This window comes from Pyrgilauda ruficollis, unplaced genomic scaffold, assembly GCF_017590135.1.
Source record: "Pyrgilauda ruficollis isolate IOZ18807 unplaced genomic scaffold, ASM1759013v1 scaffold52, whole genome shotgun sequence".
Classification (NCBI taxonomy): Eukaryota; Metazoa; Chordata; class Aves; order Passeriformes; family Passeridae; genus Pyrgilauda; species Pyrgilauda ruficollis.
In genome coordinates, this window is record NW_024526822.1 from 1828985 (window position 1) to 1846017 (window position 17033).

Below are 17033 nucleotides of genomic sequence, written 5' to 3' on the forward strand. Positions count from 1 at the left end.
TGGGGGCTTATTCCAACAGCAAGTTGGTTTGGGGATTTCCCCCCACCTCGCCTTTCTTACGTTTTGGGGTTTCCCCCCCCCCCCCCTTTTTTTTTTTTTTTTTTTTTTTTTTTTTTTTGTCTTTCCCCCCTCCTGCTTGTTCTTTCAGCTGCTTACAATTTTTCTGGGACAAATTTAGGCCTGGGCCGTGTCCCACTTATGTTTGGAAAGTCTGAACAGCCTTGGCTCCACTGCCAGGAGCGAGGAGAAAGGGCACACAGCCCATGGCAGTTTTAAACTTAAAAAAAAAAAGGAGCCAAATGCCAAAGAAAACTCCAGGTCTTACTAAGCTTTGGAATTGAAGAGTGAGTAGGAAGGCAGAGAGGGGATCCCCTGGGTTTGGCTTAGCCAAAAACACTGTTAAAATGGAGCTGAGCTCCTCTGGGAGGAATGTGGAAGACAACTTGCCTTGTTCCTCCTCTGCTGGATAAGGAGCTGCTGCTTTTCCTCTGCCATGAGCCCCTGTGGCACTGAGAGCATGGACACGTGTCCACCTTTGTGATGGGACAAATCCCACCCCAAACGGGCTCTTTGGCCTTGGTAAACGCAGTGTTTGGGTTTTTCTGTAGGTGACCCCACCGTCCCACAGCACAGCAATGCCATCCCCCTGGAGGCAGACGGGGAAGAGGCTGCACAGATTTTGGAGGAATGCTGCTGGTCTGCTGGGAAGGTGAGGAGGTGGCTGGAGCACGGTCTGTAATTACCTATGCAAGGAGCAGCTGGCAAAGGCTGAAGGGCTTTTTAATTAGCAGCCAAAGGCAAATCAGGATCCAACAGCAGGGAAGCTGAAGTCAGCAAAGTCAAGGTGGAAATCTGAGGGCAGTTTTTCCAGTGAGGGTAATTAAGTGCCAGCAGAGAGCAGCGTGAGACATGAGGAATTGCCGTCATTCAAGGACCTTAAATCAAGGAGAGGAGTTTCCCCTGCAGACACTCCTGCTCCTTCCATCTCTGCTTTGGCACTGCTCCCTGCCCTCCTCAGGGAGGAGGGAGCAGCTGCCCTCGGGCTGGTGAGCCTGGCACTACCTGGGCACCAGCATCCTGTGCAGGGCATCCCTGCTCATTTCTGAGACAGGCAGAGAATTTAGGGAGAGAAAAGGGCTGCTTTTCCCCCTGACCTGAAAGCAACCAGCCTGCCCTCATCCTGGCACACATGGGGTCTTTTAGCACAGCAGCTTTCTTGAGATGAGATTCAGCCTGATTTTCTGCCTGCACCTCGGGACATGGCAGATCTGGTTCTCTGATCCTGCAGGAGGAGGGCTGGATCAGTTTGGGCTGCAGCAGGGCTCCTTGGCTTTAACATCCTCTGAGGTCCCAAAATCCTCACCTGCAACAGAGAGGTTGGGGTTTAAGACAAACCTGCCCTCCTGTGGCACGTTAATTCCAGAAGAAAGGATCAGGCTGCTAGATGGAGGCAGAGGTGCTAGAAGGGATTATCCTCCAGGAGCTGGAGCTTTGGGATGTGGATGGAAGCAAAAAAATGGCCGTTTGGGGCTGGTTGGGAAGCAGCTCTGGCTCATACCAATTCCTTGACGTGGTCTTTCCTGTTCCAAAAATAAACAGGAACCGTTTGGAAAGCCCCTATGCGGGGAGGAGCAGAACTCCCCAGAATAAATAAATACACAGAGAGCCCGGGTTGAGTTCATCCAGCTGGTGGCTCCCCACTGCCCAGGGCTGTGAAGGATGAGGATGAAGCTCAGAATGTCTCAGTGGGGGTGAGAGCACATGAGGCTTTCTCCAGTTAATGGGGTTTTTGGGAAAATGCTGAAATCACCTCCTTGAGCAGGAGCTACTGTGTCTGTCTTGCAGCGTGACTTTCTGCTCTCCCCAAAATAACTGCTGCTCTATCAGCCTTTTGACTCATTTTAGTCACAAACAGTTAAGGGGACAGAAAAAGCCCTTATTTGGGTTTAATGACAGTGCAAAATGGGGAGAAGTTTCACATTTCTGCTCTTAGAGTTGGGTTTTTAGTGCCCCAGCTGCTTTTGTTGTGGTTTCCCTCCCATTAGCTGGACTGAAGCCCTGGTGAAACTGTGGCCTCAATGAGGCTCCCAAATCATCCCACAAACACAGGGATAACAACACAGCAGGCACAGAGCTGGAGCTGCCAGAGAAACTCCATGCTCATTAATGTTATTAACACAATGAATTAAATATGAATTTTATTTCAGGTGTAACATCAAAATCACCAGGAGACCCCAATGTGCTTGTGATGCATAAATGCTCAGCATTTCCTCAACACACTCCCTTGGACACGGGCTTCAGGACAGGAAGGGATTGAGCGTGGCTGCAGTTTGGAAAGCAGAGATGCCTCATCTCTGCTTTTTTTGGGACTGTACTTACAATTTTTAGCTGACTGAGTCAGTGCTCCGGGGTGCTGGGGCATTTTCTGCCAGGGAAGCATCACCTCCACGCCCACTGGCTCTGCCTTATCAATCCTTCATGTTTGGTGACTGGCAGCTGTCAGGACAGGGCTGGAAAAAGCCAGTTGGTTCTTTAATTTACCGTCATCAGTTCAAAATTAAAAAGAAAAAAAAATCTCTAAAATGGGGAAAAAAAAATCAGAGTTTCTGCCCTCAAGTTTTTGGCTGTTTTGACCCTGACCACTGCTCAGGGGTGTCTCACACTTTGACCTCACTGCAATTCTTGCTGCCTGCTCAGCCACGGAGGGCTGAGCAGCTCCATCCCTGTGGGCTGGAGAACATGAGCCACAACAGAGCCCACCTCAGCCCGTGACCTGGGCACCTGTGGGAGCCTCTCCCCACACAGCAGCGAGGGTAAAGGCTTCTTCCCTGCTGAAACAGTCACAGGATGCTCCAGGCCACCAAAAATGCTTTTTTTTCTGCAATTTAAAGCTTTTTGAGATTTCATGCAAGAAAACAAACTGCTGCCACGGAGGGCACAGAGCAGCAGTGGCTGTGCAGACACTGCTGCCCACAGCTCCCCCTCAGCACAGGCTCTGCTGCAGCAGGACTGCTCCCCTGGCTTCCCCCAAAAACAGGAGCAAAAATGGCATTCAACCCCATGGCTGCTCCTCTAAAACACAGAGGGTGTTTTCTCCCGCAAGTGGGGAAAAGAGGGTTGGAGGTGACCAGCAGGATCTGTGCTAGAATTGAGCAAAGGTTTGAAGTTTTAGGGTAGCAGCAACTGTGAGCCTTTGGCAGCACCCAGGGTGACACCTGAGGGCTGCACAGGCAGGGAACACTCAGGTATCAGCAAGGGGCTTTCCATGGCTGGCAGGACTGCCCAGCACCAGCGAGGGCAGACACAGCCTCTCCCTCACTCCTGGGAGGGCAGCTTTCCTTCTGCTGTTCTGGCACCACTTGGCATTCACTCCCCACTCTGATTTCCTCTGATTTCCAGTCCAGGGGACCATCCCAAACAACCCACAGCCACACACTGATGTTTGGGTTTTTTTCTCAAACCCCCACGTCTGCCCCAAAAAAAGGCAGCTCTCATGGGCACTGTCACTACAGTGTGGCCAAATGTGACATCCCTGTGGAATAAATAAAGCCTGAGTCAGGGATTTCTCAAAGAGTTTTATTAAAGCACAGTGAAAAAGGAGCAGTAACAAACTGCTCTTGTTTGTTACTTGTTTGTTTGTTTGCTCTACCCATGTCTTGTGGGTAACAATAACCAACCATCTCAGCTCAGTTCAGTGCACTGCACCAGGAGCAGCACAAGTGCTGGATCTCAGCTCTCTGAAAGCAGAGCAGCATTCAGATGTTCACACACCTTTGCAGGTGCAGAGGCTTGAACCCCTGGGGAGGAAGGAGCTCATGCTCAGACCAAACTTTGCTTTTTAAGATGAAGCAAAGGCTTCACTTGCTTCGCTGGCTCTTTCAGAACATCAAGGTCACCTCCAGAGCAGCCTCCTGGTGTCTCTGTCTGGTTTATTGCCATGAAATCAGGATCTCCTCTTTGCAGAGATTGCTGTCTCTAGCTGCTGCGGAGTGGCTTGGCATACACAGGCTCCATGAGGTGGTAAATCAGGAACAGGAACAGGCAGCCGAGGAAGACCAGGCTCATCACAGCCAGGAGGATGAAGCGGCCAATGAGGAAGGTGTCCACAACCTGCAGGGAAGAGAAACACACAGATCCCAGCACGTCACAGCCCCAGCCTGCTCCAGGAGCCTGGAGGGAGAACGCCACATCCTGGAAAAAGGAACCTCTGGAAAAAGGAAAGAAAAGGAAAAAGGAGGGAGAACGCCACATCCTGGAAAAAGGAACCTCTGGGGCTCCCCCAGATTTCTCTCCTTGCTTTCCATCCCTGGAATACACAGTGGGCGACAAATGAGAACAAGAATCCCTGCAAAAAGCTGCTGGGAATGTTAATGTGGAGCAGCACAGCTCTGAGCACAGGGAAGAAGCAGCAGTCAAGCCCTGAAGCAGTTCTCCCCAGCCACAAACCTCCAGCCCTGATTCCCTTTCAGAAGGGAGACAGCGAGAAAAGAGAAAAATAACAATGAAAAAAAAGCCATGGTAGCTAGGCAAGACAAAGAGAAGCCCACGGCGAGGAGGCTGTTTATGAAATCCCCTCTCTGCTCCCCAGACCCCCCAGAGCTCTGCTCAGCCCCAGCTCAGCTTTATCCATCGCATTAGCTCAGCCCTGGTGCTCCTGCAGAGAGTCTCTGGTGAGCCAAGTGCCGGCTCCTTCTGCACGTTTCACTTTTTAATTAGCCAATTAGCAGAGTTTTGGTGCAGAAAGCCCAGGTCATGTATTATTGATAGGCAGGGCAGGTCCAGTCCAATTGAAGATCTGTAAAAAAAAAAGCTTTCCAATTCCATTTGCCTCCCAGGCAACAAACACGCACTGGGCTGCCCTTCATCTCACTCCTAACCTTCACAGGAGCAGGTCAGATGTGACAGAGAGAAGAAAAGAACATTACAAGTATCTTTTAGTAGGGATTTACACAGAACAAGAACCAGAAAAGCAATAATTAACACACATTAATAATAGAACAGAGGAAATGGCACCTGAAAGGCCACAAAACTTTGTGTATTCAAAGGCCAAAGAGCTCTGGGAGAGCTCAAGGTGGCAGCTCAGACAGCCTGATCCAAAAACTGGGGGAGATCCCTGGGCCTGACAAGGCAGATGGCTTCGTGCTCAAGCACGGCAAGAACCTACAAGAGAGCTGAAGAGCTGTTATGGGGCTTTAATTAGCAATCAGAGCTGAGGGAACAGTGGAAGGAGAAGGACAAGCAAAGGGAATGGCAGAGGGAGCAGAGGCTGCTGGAGCCGGGAGGGACCAAGGCAGGAGGGCAATCCCTGCACAGAGCCCCTGGGGACGGGAGGAGGGGAGCCAAACCCCCCGGGCCAGTGTGTAAATCAGCAATTTAGTCACAGAAATTAATAGTTCCCAGCTCCACCAGCAATACAGCCTGTGCCAGGGGGAGAGCACAAAGGCAGCACGGGGATGGCACCGGGGCTCGCTCTGAGCTAAAAGCCCATTCCTGGGGCCCCAGGGCATCCTGCAGCCCATTCCCGGGTGAGAATCCATTCCCAGGGCATCCTGCAGCCCATCCCTGGGGTGAGGAACCATTCCGAGAGCATCCTACAGCCCATCCCTGGGGTGAGGAACCATCCCTAGGGCATCCTGCATCCCATTCCTGGGGTGAGGATCCATTCCCAGGGCATCCTGCAGCCCATCCCCGGGGTGAGGAACCATCCCCAGGGCATCCTGCAGCCCATTCCTGGATGAGGAACCATTCCCAGAGCATCCTGCAGCCCATTCCTGGATGAGGAACCATTCCCAGAGCATCCTGCAGCCCATCCCTGGGGTGAGGAACCATTCCCAGGGCATCCTGCAGCCCATCCCTGGGGTGAGGATCCATTCCCAGGGCATCCTGCAGCCCATCCCTGGGGTGAGGAACCATTCCCGGAGCATCCTGCAGCCCATCCCGGGGTGAGGATCCATTCCCAGGGCATCCTGCAGCCCATCCCTGCGGCGAGGATCCATTCCCAGAGCATCCTGCAGCCCATTCCCGAGTGAGGAACCATTCCCAGAGCATCCTGCAGCCCATCCCTGGGGTGAGGAACCATTCCCAGAGCATCCTGCAGCCCATCCCCGGGGTGAGGAACCATTCCCGGAGCATCCTGCAGCCCATTCCCGAGTGAGGAACCATTCCCAGAGCATCCTGCAGCCCATCCCGGGGTGAGGATCCATTCCCAGGGCTCCAGGATGGCCGCAGGGCCCGTCCCTGGCCCAGAGACCCGTCTGGGGCCGTGCCCACGGAACAGGCTCAGCCCCGGGGCCCGTCCCGGGGCGCCGCCGCTCCCCTCCCGCCGGGCTCACCTCCTCAGCGCCGGCGGGGGCCGGACTCTCGCTCTCCCGGGGGAACAGCAGCAGCGCGGCCGTGACCGCGGCGGCTCCGAGCACCACCGGCACCGCGCCGAGCCTGGGCGAGAGCGGAGCGGCGGGGCGAGCTCAGCACCGGCGGGCCCGAACCCCGCGCTCACCGGGCCGGTCCCGCCCGGTCCCCGCGCTCACCGGGCCGGTCCCACCCCATCCCCGCGCTCACCGGGCCGGCCCGTCCCCATCCCCCCGGCTCACCGGGCCGGCCCGTCCCCATCCCCCCGGCTCACCGGGCGCGGCCAGCGCGGCCCAGCGCCATCACGAGCAGCAGCGCCATGGCCCAGAGCAGCAGCAGCGCCAGCACCCCCGGCCCCACGCCCAGCGCGCCCGCCATGCCGCCCCGCGCCGCCGCTTCTGCCTAGCAACCGCGCCGCCTCGACCAATCAGCGCTGTCCGCAGCGCCGTCCGCGCTGTCTATTGGCTAAGGGGCAGAGGGAGGAGGCGCGGACCCCGCTTTCCCTGCCCCGCCTGGCTCTCCCTCGGCGCTTCCCATTGGCTAAGGGTGGAGGGGTGGGCGGGGCTTTATGCGCGCCGCCGGAGGCGGGGGCGCGCCCGGGGCGGGGCGAGTGCCCGATCCCGATCCCGATCCCGATTCCGATCTCGATCCCGATCCCGATCCCGGCCCCCATCCTGAGCCCGATCCGGGTCCGGGTCCCGGTCCCGGTCCTGATCCCAGCCCCCATCCCGGCCCCAGTCCTATTGAATCCCAGCCCTGCTGACCCGGTCCCTATTGAATCCCGGTCCTACAGACCCGGTCCCTATTGAACCCCGGCCCTACAGACCCGGTCCCTATTGAACCCCGGCCCTACAGACCCGGTCCCTATTGAATCCCAGCCCTACTGACCCGGTCCCTATTGAATCCCGGCCCTCCTGGCCCCATGGGATCCCAGGATCCCGCTCCAGCCGCTCCCCGTCCCGCGGCCTTGGACCCCGTCCCAGAGCTCCGGCTGCTCCCGGTGGAACGGGAATTTCCATCCGCTCCCCTCCCGGTGCAGGCGATCGGTGCTTCCTTACCTCGCCTCGGCCGGCGCCACCCAGCTCCTGCCCTCCCCGCTGCAGGGAGCACCTCTGAACACACTTTCACCCCAACACCCTAAAAATTGAGCTGTGCACGCCTTCAATAATATTTAGGGCCAAAATCAGGCAGATTTCGTTAATACAGTAATGCTGACACGGGTTTTGGAACAGCCACACTGGGGGTCTGGGACAGCCAAGCCAAACTAGGGAGGTTTCTCAATGCTGTAAGCATCTTCTAACATCAAGACAAGAGGAATTTCCTTTTAAAATGAATATTTCAGCCTGTTTATAAATCCTGTCTCCTCACCATCACGTCTTGCCCATCAGATCAAGGTCGGTGTGGTTTGATCATGACTTTATCATAGAATCTCAGAATTACATCATGGTTTGGGTTGGAAAGGACTTTAAGGAAGATTCTGTTCCAACCCCAGGCACTCTGGGCTCAGTTAACCCAAAAAAACCCTAAACACTGATATTTTCTGTCTCAGCCGCTTGAAGTCTGCAATACTTTGGCTGCACAAAATGTCACCTGAGTGGGCGTTTTCTGTCGCCTCTTCCAAGGGGAGGAATAAAGCAGCAGTTAATTATTCCGTGCAGCAGCGACCTGCCTTTCCCTGTGATGAAATCAGAGTCGCCAGCATGACACCAAATGCTTCAGCAAGCAGAACACAAACTGCCTCTGACACCTGCCTTCACTTGGCATGGAGCAGCCCCCGGCTGCCAACACATCAAAACCCTGTGTCTGCCTGCAGACTCCCTCCTGCTCTGCTCCCTGGCTTAGCCCCACCAGGCAGGGCTTTCCCCCTCTGCAGCCCCTGCCTTGCTGGTGTCCATCTCTGCCGTTCTCTTCCCACTCCTCCTCTTCTGTTCCCTCTGCTTCCTGGTCCTGCTGGCCATGAGAAATTAAATGTTTGCTCCTGCTGTTTGGGAATCTCCATTTGCTTTGCTCTGTTTTGCCATTTCTTTGCATTTTTGTAGTTTCTAAACCCCCAAATTTCTTCTTCATAACGCTGTTTTCTGCTGGAGCTTTCTCCTTCTGCCATTCTTTTGCATCCTTTGGCTTTTCATCTGGAAGTGAAACGTTCTATTCATCAGCCAATAAGGCTTTTCCTTGGCTTATTTTTCTCTTGTACACAGCTTTACCAATGGCCTCGTTAACCTCTTCCCATATTGATTGGGTTTTTATTGCTCATCTCCATGTCTTGGTGCTGCCTGGCAGTTTCAACCACAGCAATGTTAAACCAGTTCAAGAGGTTGAAGCAGAGAGCTTGAATCATGCAGCTGTTGATCCTGCTGGTGGACCACACCACATCCCAGATATCTGGCCAGAGGCTGAAGGATAAATGCAATTTACAGCCCAGCAAACACATCCAATGGCCAGCTCTGAGCCTTGCTGCTTGTTGGTTTTAACCCCACCATTGCAATAGGGTTGATGGTGACTCAAGCACAAGATTTGGAGTTGAAATGAGTTGAAATGCAGCCAAACACCCTCCAAAATACTTATGTATTTATGCCTTTAATATTAATTGCATTCAATATTTAATAATAGATATAATATATAATATATATAATACTATATTATATACAGTATTTTATATTTTATATTTTATATTTTATATTTTATATATAATGTATTACATCTAATACATGACGTTTAACAATATTTATTTGCCCAGCCCACACGGTATCACAGCAAGGCTGCAGGTTTCTCAGAGCACAATGAAGGGAAATGGTAAACCCACAGATGAGGGAAACTGGGAAAACCAACCCCATTGGTGTGATATTTCCAAGCACAACCTTCACCAGAAATTTCTTCAACCCATCTGCAGCAAAGCTCATCATCCTAAACCCATCCTTCTTCTGCATCTCAGCCTCCTCCCAGCATCAGGAATGCCTTGCTGGGGATTTGCCTTGCAAACTGCTCCATCAGCCCACCAGCTGAATGCAAAGATCTGATCTTATTGCTAAAGAATCATTTATTGCTGGCCTAAAATAACTTTTCCTTCCAGATTTTACCTGCTGGGATTTGGTCCCATTTATTGCTTGTGTCAGGGTTGCATTGCAGCTGGAAAAAAGAAGTTACAGAAAGTGGGAGAAAGGCAATGCTGGGTATAAAAGGTGAATTAAAACAGATGGGAGAGCAGCAAATATTGAGGATTTTTGTGTTGTTTTCATGACTCTGGGAGAAGCTTCATATCTGTGGTGTTTTTTTCCAGGATAGCTGCTGGTGTAGGGATGTCTGCTGGTGTCACACATTCAGGTTCCTCCAAGACTTTTGATTTGCACCGTGTGGTGTTTGCACCCAAACCCTTGTGCTGGGGACAGGACACATCAAAGTGATGACAGATGATGTGGTGATGAGCAGTTCCAGCTCCAGTGTGCTTGGTATCCATAATACAGGTACCATAAAGCCTTTCCTGGCAAGGCTCTAAGCAATAATCTGCTTTAAATAAGGAGAAGCAGAGTCATACTGATGCTGTTGGGTGCTCGTGGCCCAGAAAACCCAGTTCAAAGGATTTATTTGGGCACAAATAAATCAGTGCTCTTCAGTGGATGGGAGCTGCTGTCCTGCCAAGGAAAAGGAATGATTTGAAGGCTGTGTTCAATCATCGCTGCAGATAGTTTTTCCCAAGGAAGAAATCAGGGAATTGTGGCATTTCTTGGCAAAGGCGTGACAAAGATCCTGAGGCTGGCATTGGATGAAATGGGCTTGGCAGAGAGACACAATTAGTGCTGAGGCTAATTAAATGCCTGGCACAGGAGGATGGAGAGGTCACCTTCCTCCAAGGCCTGCAAGGTGGGATCACATGGATCAAAGCTCTTCTGTGAGTGGAGCAGCCCCTGGAAACAGGGTGGCTTTGGGTCAAATTTTGGCTTAAAACTTGCAAATCCACCATGGCCAGCTCATCCCAGTGGCCAAAATAACCAACGTGGCCTCGTATCAAATGATAATAAATTGTCAGAGTCTTGGTGGTGGGGCTGGAAGCGCTGAGGGAACTGATTTAAAACTGCTCGCGCAGTCGTGAGACTTCCAGTTTTACGGCTGGAGCTCCCCGGCGCTCCAACATTAGAATTAAAAAGAAACAGGCGTTGATGCAGGAAAGAAAATATTCTGCTCCTGATTTAAAGACTAGCGAATTGCTAAATATTTTTATTAGTGGCAAATTTGCAGCTTGCTGGAACTAATTTCACGCCCGGTAGATATGGAGCTTAAGCTGGGAATGGCGTTAAATTACTCTCTTGTAAGGTGTTTAAGCTTTGGGATGGGGACCTGTTGGATGGTGGGGACCCCTTTTTTGGGGGGATTCCTCGTGGGTTGGGAGTCTGGAGATGGTGGTTGGGGAAAAGACTCTCAGTACATGTGTATCATTTTGTGCTTGGTATGATAGGAATCACCAGTCCTCCTCATTTGCATAAATTTGCTTATGGGGTTTTGCTGCAAACCAACGTGGTCATGAGGCCCCAAGATCCTTCAGCCTGGAAAGATGTTATTTATATTTTAGGGATATTTTGGAGATTATTCAGGATATCCAGTGTTTAGTTGATTCTGTTAATTTTAAAATTTATTTAATCAAATATAAAAATGTACTGATTTGATTAAAAAAATTATTTTAATTGATTTTTTATTTAGAATATTCCAGGTTTAGTTGATTTAAGAGATGGGTAATGGTTTGAACCGCTGTATCCCTGAGTGCCACTTGCCCTCTGTACTCATTTTTTCCATGTTTTCTTTGTTGGCCAGATGTTTTACAGCTTGCCAACCCAAATTTGGGCTGGTTTTCCAGCCCAAATCCCTCCTTCCTCCTCCTGCAAAGTCTCTGGTGCACCAGGAACCACCCAGCTTAATGCTGGGGAAAAACCCATCCCATTTCAGCTTGCCCAGATACAAACTGGGACAGGTGCAGGTGTGGGGTCAGAGGATGTGGAGCTCGAGAAGCAAAGCAAAGGCATCAGGAGGATCCAATTACTTCTCTAAAAATACTGCCAGGAGGGTGGCAGTGGTAAACAAGAGCTATTTAAATCCCTCAGTCCACTCTCTGTGATGGGAAAAATGAGGTTAAATTACTCTTCCCAACTTACCTGGGGGACACACATGGCTGAGAAGCATTGAGTTGTCCTTTTGCAAAGAGGCATCCCCCCAAAAAAGAAAGTTAAAATAATAGGAGAGGGTTAGAAATGTCTCCAGTGGGGATAGAGCTCTGTCTCACAGGAACCCACTTCAGATTATCTTTTTCTAGCTGATGGCGGAAATCAATTTTAATCATCCTGACAGGAAATGAGGATGTAAGACTTCAAACAGAATAAATCCTGCAACATTAAAAAAATAATAAAATGGAATATGAAGTCACTTTTCAAAAGGAAAAAAAAAAAAATAAGATCCCATCCCAGCAAGTGGAAATGCCTCTAAAAGGCCCTGGTTGGTGGGAGGAGAGAAAATATTTCCCACTGGGGACAAGGCTGACCTCAATCCAGAAGCACTTGGAGAAGGTGGATGGAGGAGGAGAGGGTGTCCCTGTCATCACGCCCCTTATGGCTCCTCTTATGGCTCACATCACTCCCAAGTGGGAGGAAGTTGGTAATTATTTGGGTTTGGTGACTTGTTATAGTAAATGCAACTTTGTTTCAGTCCAGTAAATTGGTGCAAATAAGGTTTTTGCTACTTGGTTCTCTGAAGTTCAAGCAACTGCTGCAATTTCCCTAAAAACCCTACAAAAAGAAAGTTCCTGTAGTTGTCTTCTGGGGATGTTTTAATGTCGTTGTGCCCACATGGGATGACATGTCCCTATAGAGTCAACATGGGATGACATTGTGGCAAAATCTGTTCCAACCAAGGAGAGGAAGGAGGAGAGAACCTACCTGAAATTTGGCTGTGGAGACCACCGTGAGTGCTGCAAGGGATGGAGAGGCAAAGCTAAAGGAAAGAGGTAAAGAATCCATGGAAAATAAGAAAATTGAAGGGAAAAAGAAAGACAAGAACAGGCTCTGGGGAGATGGTAACAATTAAAACTTGCTTTTCTAATGGCATTCCCAAAGGCTCTAAAGCCCACAGTCAAATGTTTTTCCAAGAAACTCCTATTTCCCACCCATTTCCCCAAGAAATGCTATTTCCCACCAATCTTACTTTAAAGAGTATCTGTGTGGGTCCTCCTTGCATCATCTCTTTGGAATCCTTGCTCCTTTACCTGTGCCAACCCCTCTTCCTTCCCACCCAAGGGTTCCAGGTGAGAAACCAAGGAGCCACTGGTAAGGAAACCCACAACACTTCATTTTAAGTGGCTCATCATCATTAGTTCTTTTGGTTTTCTTCACAATGACATCAATCACTGGCCACTCATGAGACTTTAATGTCCCATAATAATAATGATAATAATTCATTTTCATTCCATTGCAATTGAGCAGCCAATAATGTCTCAGAACTGGAAAGGGTTGAGCAATGGCAACGTCTGCCCAGGGTGGGATGTTGGGTGACTGAAAGTGACCAAAACTGCTGAAACCACCCAAATTTATTGCTGAGACCCCCAGGACTTTCAGGCAGGTGGATTTTTTGGCAGTCAAGCCTGTTTGCAGTTTTCATTCGGGTTTTATTCTTTGCTCCTTGCAACACCTTTGTTCTCGTCCTTTTTCATTTGCACATATTGATTTTTTTTTCTGCTGTTTCCTGGGCTGCAGCTTGGAAACCATGTGAGTTTTTTGTCGTTATTTATTTATTTTTTAAAAATTTAATTTCCTCCCCTATTTGTGTGTGATGGTAGGGAAATGAGTCGTGATGGGACCTGGCTGGGCTGAGCTCTGCCAGGCTGAAGCAGTTAACTTCAAAAGTCACAGTGTTACCCTTAACTTCACCTCTCCCTGACTCCTGAGCACAGGGGATGCTTTTTTTTTTTTAAATTTTAAATTTTCCCACACCTCAGAGTTGTCGGTAAAAATGGTGTTCTTGTGTATCTGACCTTCATGGTGTTCAATCAACCCATGGCTTCACCCGACCACCTGTGCACAACTGAAGGGTGGAGACCACCCTCCTGCCAGGGGCTTCCCCAGGCTGCTCCAGCCTCTCATTTCTCCTCATTTCCAAACTGATTTTTTCATTGCTGGTGGATGGCAAAAAAAAAAAGAACAAAAAAAAAAAAAAGAAAAAAGGAGATGAATCCTTCCTGCTGCATTGTGACTTTGTGGTCCTCCCAAAACCCCACCCAGCTGCCCTGTGTTCTGCAAGGGCACCATTTTATCTCAGCCCAGGGGTTTTGGTCTCAGATCTCAGAAGTTTTCCATCCCTAAGGATGCATAAAACTTATTTTGCTTTCCTTTGCCTGCGGAGAAGATATTATGCAGTGCTTTGGTTTTCTCAGGTCCACTGGCAACTCCCTGAGACAGCTCTGGCAGCCAAGGATATGAATCACTGAGATGGTATTTAAGATCCTTCAGGTAACCTGTACAAGAAAAAAAAATTAAAAGGCGGCTAATCAAATAGCTTTGAGGGCTGTAAAAAAGCAAAATTCAATGCCTGCAAACTTTCCAAGATGTAATTTCAGAAGACATCAAAGATTGCATGAACCTAAGAAAGTAAAACTACTCAAAATTCAAAGTTTATAGTCCATCTGTCTCTTTGCTTCAGGGAGCTGGTATTAAATTTATTGCTAAATAAAACAAATAAGCCTAGGAAAAGTCAGCATGGAAATCTGCATACTTGTAAAAGAATTAGCAGAGCTCTCTTGTTATGATGGCTGCTTCTCAATTTGCATCTTTAAAGAGTTGTGACCATCTCTCTGCTTCTCCCTTCACCAGCTCCTGGGAAGCCAGGCTGGGGCTGGCATGGCTCACTGAGGATGCTGCAGGTGAAGGTGGAACTCCCACCGTGGGCTGAACCCAAAAGAGGATGGGGAACGAGCACAGAGCCCAGCCGAGGTGAAGAAACAGCTCAGGTGGAGTCAAAAATTTAAAAGGGCAGGATCAGCACCTCCACGTTGTGTTTGCCAATTGTCAGGTGCTGCAGGTATCCAAGGGGAACATAAATTGGAGGGGGCTCAGCCTATTGACCAGCCCTGCTTTTGTTTGTGCAGTATTTGCACGGGGTTTAGTTCTACAGTTCTTTATAATTTTATCTTTTTTTTTTTAATTTAAAATAATATTTATAATTTTTTTTTTTTTTTTTTTCTTTTTCCTGGGGAAAAGAGCTACGAGATTGAGTGCGAGAGAATTTTAATTTATCACCAAAAAAATTTCAACAAGCTCCCACGGCTGGGTGATGAAGTGGCCAATCCAAATGGGAAATGTATTTTTTTAACCAGGCATAATAATTGATGATAATTAACCTCTGGAAAAAACTCTCCAGGGAAGAAGCAGCTTTTGCCTTTGTGAAGGAAAAATCTGGGCCTGGATACTTTCCCTGGAGTTTAAAAGTGAGATTCCAAAAGCAGCGGAGGAATTGCTTTGGCAATTGGCAGCAAATTGGGGAAGATAAATGAGGGATGCCCAAGGAGTGAATGTGAGATATTCAAGGACCAAATGTAGGATATCCAAGGACCAAATATGAGACATTCAAGGACCAAAAGTGGGATATTCAAGGATCAAATATGGGATATTCAAGGACCAAAAGTGGGATATTCAAGGATCAAATGTGGGATATTCAAGGATCAAAAGTGAGATATTCAAGGATCAAATGTGAGATATTCAAGGACCAAAAGTGGGATATTCAAGGACCAAAAGTGGGATATTCAAGGACCAAAAGTGGGATATTCAAGGATCAAAAGTGGGATATTCAAGGATCAAATGTGGGATGCTTGAGGAATGAACTTGGGATGCTTGAGGAACGAATGTGAGGAGCTCGTTGCTGCTGGTTCCAGAAGAAATATCCCTGCACCACGAGAACCCTAAAATTTTGAGCTCTTGGATATTTTTGGCAATGGTGTAGCTTAAAATACGCCCCACATGTGCCTGCTCTTTTACATCCCTGTTTTCCAAGATGAGACACGAGAAAGATGAGATGCCAAGCGTGGATGATCCAGTGGTCCTTTGATATCACGGTGATGGCTTTTCCATCTGCCTCCCCTTCTCTCTTCCTTTCCACTTCTCCAGCTTCTGCAAAACCCAAAATATTTTCTGTCTGGCATCCCCAGCTGGTTGAAACAACCGGCGACAGCTTTATGGCTCCTCATCTTTGCTCGCTTCTGTGGAATAGTAATAAGGGAGGGGAAAAACGTCCTGCTGGCTGATTTACAAGGCAAGAAATTCCTATAAATCATTCCAACATCTCCGAAGGACTGGGGGGATGCTCTGAGTTCCTGCTGGTTTTCTCAGTGATGCAATGCAGTGATTTTTTTTATTTCTTTTTGGAGGGGAGTGGGTGAGATTCATCCCAACCAGCCACTGCATCTCTCTGTTATTTTATTGATGGATTCCAAGTGGGAGCCATCTATTTTCCCTTGCTCTTCACTGGCCAACCCAAAGGACATCAGGGTGTGTTAGAGCCTGCTCTCAAGTAGGAAGTACAAACAGGGCAGCAAATATTTTCTGGACAGACTTATTTTTGAGATAAACTAGAAGGAGGGATTTAGGAATGCTGATTTTTTCAAGAGGCTATTTGTTCTGGAAAACCCAAAATTATTTTGGGTTTCTGGCCTTAAATTTAATTTGTTTGTCCACCTTTCCCCTCACATCCCTGACCCCATGGCCATCCCTTACACACCACTTAGTGCCCCTGGCTGGCATCCCTCTGTAACTCTTTGGAGCCAGTTTTAACCCATTCCTTATCCTATTAACCTGTTCCAAAGGAATTCTGGAGCTCTTTGGAGTGTCTCTGACCCCCACCCAGTATCTTTAGGAAATGGGCAGAAATTCAGCACTTCTCGTTAAATCCATCCTTGATGACATTTTTCATTAGGGAAGGGGATGGAAAATTGGGAGAGAAAAACTATGGCCAGACTGATCCAGAAAAATCTGTCCCTGTGGCTTTAGCAATAAAATGTAGGAAAATTTGGCTGTAGGACCCAGTGCTCCCCATGACTGCGATTCCAGGGAAACCTCATCTTCAGGTCTTTGGGAGACAGAAGGGCAGTTGATGTTTCATGCAGACCAAAATGTGGGTTGGGGGAGCTCTGTCAGAACCCCCCCATCCCCCCCCAAATTAACAGTAATTAACAGATATTTCTAAAATAAGAAAGGTTTTCCTGGGGGATAATACCACAGGAGGGGCTTGGGGTGGGATTTCACTGGGTACCCTAAATGTCAAGGTTGTGCTGGGGGAGGGACGGGTTTGGTACCCCCCCGGGGGGCTTGATGGAGGGGGGCTCCGGGGGTGTCCGGGGTGGTGTCACCAAGGCCACCAAGGCTGGCTCTGAATCTGGGATGGCAAAAGCGTTCGGGGGGGAGGGGTGCACGGAAATATGGAGAGGAGCACATGCTGCTGGAGGGGCAATACGTGTTGGGGGGGTGTGAAATGTGTTGGGGGTAGAAAATGTGTTGGGGCAGTATGTGGAGGGTGCGAGGCGCTATATTTGGGAAATAAACCGGGGGAGGGATGCTGCTGGGGGGGCAGGTGTGGTGCTGGGGATCTGGCTGAGGGCAGCAGGGGCAGGGTTGGCCGGGGAGGGTCCGAGGGATGTCCTGGGGACACCCGGGGGTCCGGGG

General features: G+C 49.4%; 1 protein-coding gene across 1 annotated transcript; it reads right to left on the bottom strand.

Annotated features, from left to right (window-relative positions):
- Positions 1–3568: 3568 nt before the first annotated feature.
- TMEM218 (transmembrane protein 218) lies at positions 3569–6731 on the bottom strand. The gene is made up of 3 exons (XM_041480665.1): positions 6623–6731; positions 6333–6435; positions 3569–4110 (listed from the first exon to the last, which is right to left on the bottom strand). Exons 1-3 carry the CDS (start codon positions 6724–6726, stop codon positions 3976–3978), a joined length of 342 nt encoding a protein of 113 aa, XP_041336599.1. The 5' UTR covers positions 6727–6731; the 3' UTR covers positions 3569–3975.
- Positions 6732–17033: the final 10302 nt, after the last annotated feature.

Excerpts from the sequence above, each read along its gene's own strand:
- TMEM218 (XM_041480665.1), bottom strand. The coding sequence starts at position 6,726 with ATGGCGGGCGCGCTGGGCGTGGGGCCGGGGGTGCTGGCGCTGCTGCTG. Across the intron at positions 6,436-6,622 it reads GGCCGCGCTGGCCGCGCCCG|GCTCGGCGCGGTGCCGGTGG; the intron begins GTGAGCCGGGGG and ends GCTCTCGCCCAG. Across the intron at positions 4,111-6,332 it reads CCCCCGCCGGCGCTGAGGAG|GTTGTGGACACCTTCCTCAT; the intron begins GTGAGCCCGGCG and ends TCTTCCCTGCAG.